Below are 7,500 nucleotides of genomic sequence, written 5' to 3'. Positions count from 1 at the left end.
AGAGAGTGAGTGAGACAGAGAGAAAGAGAGAGAGAGAAACAAAGAGAGAGTGAGTAACACAGAGAGAGAGAGAGAGAGAGAGAGAGAGAGAGAGACGGAGAGAGTGAGTGAGACAGAGAGAAACAGAGAGAGAGAGAGAGAAACAAAGAGAGAGTGAGTAACAGAGAGAGAGAGAGAGAGAGAGACGGAGAGAAACAGAGAGAGAGAGTGAAACAGAGAGTGAGATAGAGAGGACAAAGAGAGAGTGAGTGACACAGAGAGAGAGAGAGAGAGAGAGAGAGAGAGACGGAGAGAGTGAGAGAGAGAGAAACAAAGAGAAAGTGAGTAACACAGAGAGAGAGAGAGAGAGAGAGAGAGAGAGACAGCGACAGAGACAGAAAGTGAGAGAGAGAGACATAAAAAGAAACTTGACTAATTAAACAGCTCTTAATTTGCCAGGAAATCAAAGTGCTAAGTGACAAGCAACACAAAAACCCGGGTGGGAACACGCTGTTCGCTTCACCTTAGAGAGAAAGGTTGTGGTGGGGGAGAGGGAGGGCGTCCAAACAGACAAGAACTGAAACCAAGCCCAATTAGCTCCCAGCAATTAGCTTTATTCATGCTAAAGGCTAATTAAGAAGCAAAAAAGGGAGCCATGCTCAAGACTGCACTTTCAAGTTTATTATTAGGACCCAAAAGAAGTCTGCGGAGGATAGAGTTAGTTCCCTGAGAGACTCTCGCACCTGGAACACACACCTAGTTCCCCTCCCTTTAGCTCTGGAGCTGCACAGAGAATCCTCCACTGAGCCGCAGTCGCTCGCTTCAACAAACTCACTCTCGCGCACTCGCGGCCTGGGACTTCGCTCGGAGGCAGGTACAAGCTGGAACACAAACTCCAGGAAGGGCTCGGAGTTTAGCAGGAGACAGAGTGGAACAGAGGCTCTTTAATGTTTGAGGACATTTGTGGTCAGTGGCCTCAGGACTCGTGTTCAAGCGGTGACACTGAGGACGTTTAAAACTCCAGCATGCGCTGCTGTGTCTGATCCACACTAATGGTGCTTTTACACTGCATGTCACCTACTCTGGCTCCTGGTCTACTTTCCACTCCAACAGCTCAGAGTGTTGTTGTTGTTGTTTGGGGCTGAACACAGCTCCGTCATCAGTTCAGACAGATCAGTAGAGTTTGTTCCTTCCTTGTTGCAGCGTCCAGCTCTCACTGGATTCTTTCGTCGGCCACCGATCCAAGGAGCGTTTGAACCTCTTCAAAAGACCACGGCGTCATTTTACGAGCTGCCGTCGTGAGTCGGATAAAAACAAACGTGATCTCTGCTGCAGCTGGAGATTTTACAGATGGAGAGTTGGTGCTGGTCGTCTGCGTCGCATGGCGTAGAGTGACGACTCTCTCTGGACGATCAGCGCTCTGCAAGGTTTACACGCCACGGTTTAGTCCCTACTCGACTCGCTCTGAACCACGAGAGAACAGCCACTAAACAAGAACCCGCTTCCAGAACCAGGACCTGATTCACCTGGTGGAGGAGGAGGGAAGATTAAGCCCCATAACACACCACCACCTCCTCCACGTCAGTGTCACTGCAGCGCTCAGAACGACCCACCACCTGAACCACACCTGCTCTGTGGGGGTCCTGAGCGCTGAGGAACAGACAGTGAACTACATATCATTAATATCAAAGATGGCCGACTCCTGGTGTTTAAAGCCTGATGCAGTGGTCAGCGCTGGTCAGAGGGCTCTTACTGTAAGTGAGGGGACGGTGTGAGACAGGGCTAATGAGTGGACACTGTGGGGGGAGGTTTAATAAATGGATTTATAAATAAAAAGCCTTCAGATGGTGTAAAAGCAGACGGATAAGTGTCCCACGGCTATGGATCCGTTCCTGGAGGAGCGCGAGGAGTCGATGCGGCGCTGAGCTCCGGGAGGCCGTATCCATCGCTGTAACGCCGGCCGTTCGGCAGCCCTCGCTCTTCTAGGGTTTCTAATGCGAGCCGTTATAGACGTCCGGATATCGACGCGACAGCCGAATTTTCATTAGGAAACCCGAGTTTTTCTGCAGAGGATGGAGATATGGATCCAGTTTCTCACTTCTGGAGTCTCCCGAGAGCGGCAATGACACTCTGGAGAAGTTTCCAGACGTGGGCCGATAGAGAAATTAGTTATTGATCGAGGGGAGGCTGGTTATCACTGTGAAATGTGGATTAAATTAAGAACATTTATGGAGCGGGGAGAAGGAGAAGACTCGACTCGTCTCAGCGTTCGCTCTCTTTCTCTCTCGGTCGTCGCTCGCCGAGCTAAAGGAAGACGTCAACGATAAAGCAGGCGTCCGTAAGCGATGCTTCTTCAACAGCGTCAGTGTCAGACCTGTGCTTTTAATGCCAGAGCCGTCCACACCTAATCCGGCGCTGCTATCTGCAGACGCTAGCGGGGAGTTTATTAGCGCTCCAGCTGTGGAGACGTTGGCGTCGGGTCTCGACTGACCTCCGACAGCAGTTCAATTAAAACACTGTGACTGCTGCGCCTCTTTTCATGTCAACAGCGTATAATTGTTTTTGGAGATGTTGCTAACTCCCAGCTCTAACCCCTCCCCCTCCTCCTCCTCCTCCCTCTCTCCCTCCATCCCTCCATCCCTCCACACGGCCGTGTGTGAATAGCTCCATTTGAATAACAGATGTTTATTTGGAGGCTGGGTCACTCCCCCAGGACGCTTAGATGCTCCTTCTCCAGAGCGTTCCCGCACCGGTTGGGTATCTTTTTGGAATAAATAAATAAAGACACGGAGGACGGTGTGTGTGTGTGTGTGTGTGTGTGTGTGTGTGTGTCTGGAGGGTGTCAGGGGTCGAAGTCCTGCTGCTGTTGACTCGTTGTTGTGCTCAGGAGAACAGCTAGAAATAAAAATGAAAAAGGTCCTCCACTGTGCTGTGGTCGGGGCGAAGGAACACAGAAATTTAGACACGAAAAATAACACACATCTATGACACAGACGTCTTTCTGCACAAATCACACACACATTTAAAGCTCTTCAGTTCCTACAGCAGGTGTCAAAATTAAAGAAACTAGTTCAGTACACAAGGGGGCGCTGTGTGGAGGAAGACGTCCAGCTCACACTACTATTCATATTTAACTAAATTAATAAACACCACACACACACACACACACACACACAAAACTAAACACCACACACACACAAGACTAAACACCACACACACACAAGACTAAACACCACACACACACACACGACTAAACACCACACATACACACACACTAAAAAGACTAAACACCACACACACACACATTAACAAGACTAAACACCACACACACACACATTAACAAGACTAAACACCACACACACACTAAAAAGACTAACCACACACACACACACACACACTAAAAAGACTAAAGACCACGCACACTAACAAGACTAAACACCACGCACACACACTAACAAGACTAAACACCACACACACACACACACAAACAAGACTAAACACCACACACACACACACACACACATTAACAAGACTAAACACCACACACACACACACACTAACAAACGCTAACAGGAGCAAACAGTGGATTTACAGGAGGCGCTTTAAAATGAATCAGATCAGAAAATGTCTTCAGTGAAGTTCATTCCGTTTAACATCAATCAGCCGAGGTTTGGGTACAGTTAAAACAACACACACACACACACACACACACACCAGTTTCCAGGGTTTGTTTATGTACTGCAGTATTTATCATTTCACTTTCTCCTCTCCTTTGACTAAAGCAGGTCTAAACCCCAGGCCGCGGTCCCCAGACCTTCACTGTGGTGAGTTTCAGCATTCGCCCGAAAACCAACCCAAACCCGCCGCGTTCCTGAGACGCGCGAGCGGAACCGAGCCCCCATTCCTCGGCCACGAAGAGTTACAGACGTACCGCGGCCGCAAAGGCGTCCGCATAAATAAACATGAGTAAACAAATGAGAGGATGAAAGGGGGAGGGGCGGTCAGACGACTGGACGGCGCTCTGGGTTTATTTATGTGCTCGGTGTTTCGCCCGTGGCTCTGCTTCCTGGTGGAGACTGGGGCGGGCTGTAATTGTGCAGCTCTAATTGGCCGCCCGGTTCCAGCGCGGGGAAGGTTCACGGACGGCCGAGAGGCATCCGTCCCCAGTCATCTGCTCTTTTTACCTGAGAGAGCTGAGGGGCTGAGGGCTGTAAAAGGCCAGAGAAGGACCCCCGGAGACCGCCGCGTCCATCCTGGCCGGCGAGCTCCGCGGCAGACGCTCTGCAACAACAGAGGAAAACACTTCTGGCACTTTGAGGCCGAGAAAGGGGTGGGGGGGGGGGGGTGATAAAAAATGGAAAAAAAGATAAAAAACGGCTGGTTTTGGAGCGTCCGGAGGGATTCGGCTGTGTTCTGAGCCGGGGGCTGGACGGTAGAGACCCCCCCAGTGGACGAGGCCTTGGCCATCAGCACATTCACAGCAGTTCAGAGGGATTCACTGTGATTGGCTGCAGGCGTTACACTGTGTTAGTGTCGGGGTCATCTCTCTCCCTCTCTCTCTCTCTCCCTCCTGTTTTTCATTATTTAACAGCGGTGAAGCTGTGTTTACATGTCCCTATCACATCCCTCTGACTCCTCACACACGGCACTTTCTCCCGGAATTCATTTTCAAATCAGAACAAATTCAGAGCACAGTTTAAAACACAATTACAGCTCATTTTCTGAATTTTTCAATTTGGAAAACAGACGTAAGGCAAATGATTAACTGAAAGTCCCTCGCTGTAGAATAGGTTTGAACCGGACACCAAACATTCGACGATGTTCCAGCGAAGGTGTGGATTTACACTGATTCTTTATGGGGTCAAAACTGACAGGAGACTCTCAGTGGGGAAAAATACATAAACGCATTATTAAAAATATCATTCTTTACAACGCCTTCCATCTTTCCCTGCCTTCGAGAGAGAGAGAGAGAGAGGGAGAGATAGAGGGAGAGAGACAGAGATAGAGAGAGAGAGATAGAGAGACAAAGAGTGAGAGAGATAGTGAGAGAGAGACAGAGAAAGAGAGAGTGAGAGAGACAAAGTGAGAGAGAAATAGAGAGAGAGAGTGCGAGAGAGAAGAGGGAGAGAGAGAAGAGTGAGTGAGAGAGATAGTGAGAGATAGTGAGAGAGACAGAGAGAGATAGTGAGAGAGAGAGAGAGACAAAGAGTGAGAGAGATGGTGAGAGATAGATAGAGATAGTGAGAGCGAGAGAGCAACAGAGAGAGACAGTGAGAGAGAGATAGTGAGAGAGAGACAGTGAGAGAGAGATAGTGAGAGAGAGACAGAGAAAGAGAGAGTGAGAGAGATAGAGAGACAAAGTGAGAGAGAGATAGAGGGAGAGAGTGAGAGAGAGAAGTGGGAGAGGGAGAGAGAGAAGAGTGAGTGAGAGAGATAGTGAGAGATAGCGAGAGAGAGAGAGAGAGAGAGAGAGAGAGAGAGAGGGGGCAATAAATGAAAAGAGGGAAAGTGCAGTGTTGGTGTTACGGTCTGAAACGGGGGGGGGGGGGGGGGGGGGTAAAGGACGGGGCACTGTGTGTAAAGTGGTGTCAAACAGATTTAAGCAGATTTCAGTGTGATTTTCTCATTAACAGATCGATCGTTCAAACACGGACCTGATCACGTCATTTACTCAGTCTTCTGTGTTTCCTGTTCACCTTCTGTTTACAAAGTCACAAACCGGTCTCTCCACCCCTTCACAGCCAATCAAAGAGGGACAGCACTAACGGTCTTTGACTCGTGAGCAGAACGCAGCCTTGTCCTCGGCCGCTGTTTTTAAAGTGTATTCCTGAGCTCTGAGAGCGTAGAACACACCGGGAGTCGATCAGAGGAAGGGACAGGGAACTGAGGAACACGGTGAACACCGCGACTCGTCTGTTCAGACAAATGACAAGTGTCCGTCAATCGATCTGCGTCCCAGCGTCTCCTGAGAGAAACGGGGTGTGAGAGGGAGAATACAAGCAGCTGCAGGGTTCATTTGGACAAGCACCGCTGGAGGAGACACGAGGACAAGGTCTAGTACCGGACACGCAGGGGCGGGGCTGGACCAGGAGAAAACCAGGAGAGCAGCAGGAACCAAGGCGTCTCGAAGCATGAGGAAGGAAATCAGACTGGCTGCGGGGGTGGGGGGGGGGCATAACTGCAAGGAGCAGCACACGAGCAACAGACAGAGGGAGAGAGTCTGTGATACAGGGCAGTGGTGATAGAACCCACAGAGAAGTGTGAACAGAATCCAGAAACAACCTGGATACAGAAACCCAGGCTAGAGCCGGGTGTGGCTCCGAGTCACAGCTCCTGTTCGTCTCAGAGAGCCTCGCTTCTACACCAGGGTCCAAAGGCTGTAGAACTCTCTTCACCTGGTTCTGAACTGGATCTTTTCGGACCTCAGCAGAGACGCACTTCCTGCGGCACAAGTGTGTTCTCACGTGCTGTGTCCTGAAGAGTGACTCCTATTGGGGTGATCCCGTCCGCTCTCTCGCTCTGTAATCGGCGCCGGCCGTGGCGTTTAACACCACCCCCCCCACACACACACACACCCTGACGGTGCCGCTCTCGTTTTTACAACAGGGCGCAGAAGAAGACGACGATGGAGCGTTAAATCATTACGTGCTCTTTTTTAAAAACGAATAATTGATGGAGGGGGCAAAGCTTTCACTCTCGATCAAAACAGGCTTTAAACACGAGTCTTTGTGTGTTCCCCGTCTGTGGATCAGGGCCAGAAGCTCCTCATTACTCCTAATACCTTTTAGCAATCAAGATGAAACAGGGAAAACAGCGGCGCGAGGAAAGGGGTAAACTTTATTAAACTTCATTAGAGTCAAAGTCGCGTAATGGTCACTCTCAGCGGAGGCTGCGTCGAGCAAATCATCTCAAAGGCTTTTCTGAGCCGTAATGGCTGCCTAATTTATGCTTTGATGTCGTGTGAGTGCAGCTATCTCCGGCTAAGGGCCGTGTTTACTGTGTTTACGAGGCCTAAATCATCTCTGCCTCTTCTTACCCACACAGACCTTTAACTACAATTAACAAGCGCGGACACGGAGCGAGAGACGTGTGGAACGGGAGGGGGGAGGGATATTAACGAAGGGGGGAAACCAGAGGAGGAAAAAAAAAAAGAGGGAAAAGGGCGGGGGTTGAGCAAATGATCTCGCAGCAAATGAACATCCTCAGCTCTCCGCATGACACACAGGAGCGAGCGCGGGGAAAAAGCCCAGCTCTCGCCTTTATTTGCCTTTGCAATTTACTTAATTTAACTTATTTCCCTCCAGAGTGCTCTCCGGCTCTGCTCTTAGCCGCGGATCTCCGTCTCTCTGCCCTCCATCACGCGCCGCGGCGTCGATCGCTCGCACCTCCGTCTCCCGCCGGCTTTAATTTGCAATAAAGCGAAATGGCAGTCCCCGAGGCACAGCCTTTAGCCTCGGAGCCGAGAGGAAGCCGGGGTTGGGCCGAGGAACGACGCCGCTGTTGTGATAACGGCGTGGAAAC

The 7,500-nt window shown here is 50.3% G+C and overlaps 1 protein-coding gene across 1 annotated transcript in view; it reads right to left on the bottom strand.

The window, feature by feature from the left end:
• cntln (centlein, centrosomal protein) overlaps positions 1-7,500 on the bottom strand; it is a 66,568-nt gene that overhangs the window by 58,084 nt on the left and 984 nt on the right. The window contains exons 3-6 of the mRNA XM_066678300.1: positions 7,422-7,499; positions 5,910-6,157; positions 5,746-5,813; positions 4,164-4,260 (exon numbers count right to left, since the gene is read on the bottom strand). Of these exons, the coding sequence (XP_066534397.1) occupies positions 4,164-4,260; positions 5,746-5,813; positions 5,910-6,157; positions 7,422-7,499 (491 nt within the window). The remainder of the gene's footprint in view (positions 1-4,163; positions 4,261-5,745; positions 5,814-5,909; positions 6,158-7,421; position 7,500) is intronic.

The sequence above is a fragment of the Hoplias malabaricus genome, chromosome 8, assembly GCF_029633855.1.
Source record: "Hoplias malabaricus isolate fHopMal1 chromosome 8, fHopMal1.hap1, whole genome shotgun sequence".
NCBI classification, from domain to species: Eukaryota; Metazoa; Chordata; class Actinopteri; order Characiformes; family Erythrinidae; genus Hoplias; species Hoplias malabaricus.
Note: the sequence above shows the minus strand (reverse complement) of the source record. Positions and strands in the feature narration are given on the sequence as shown.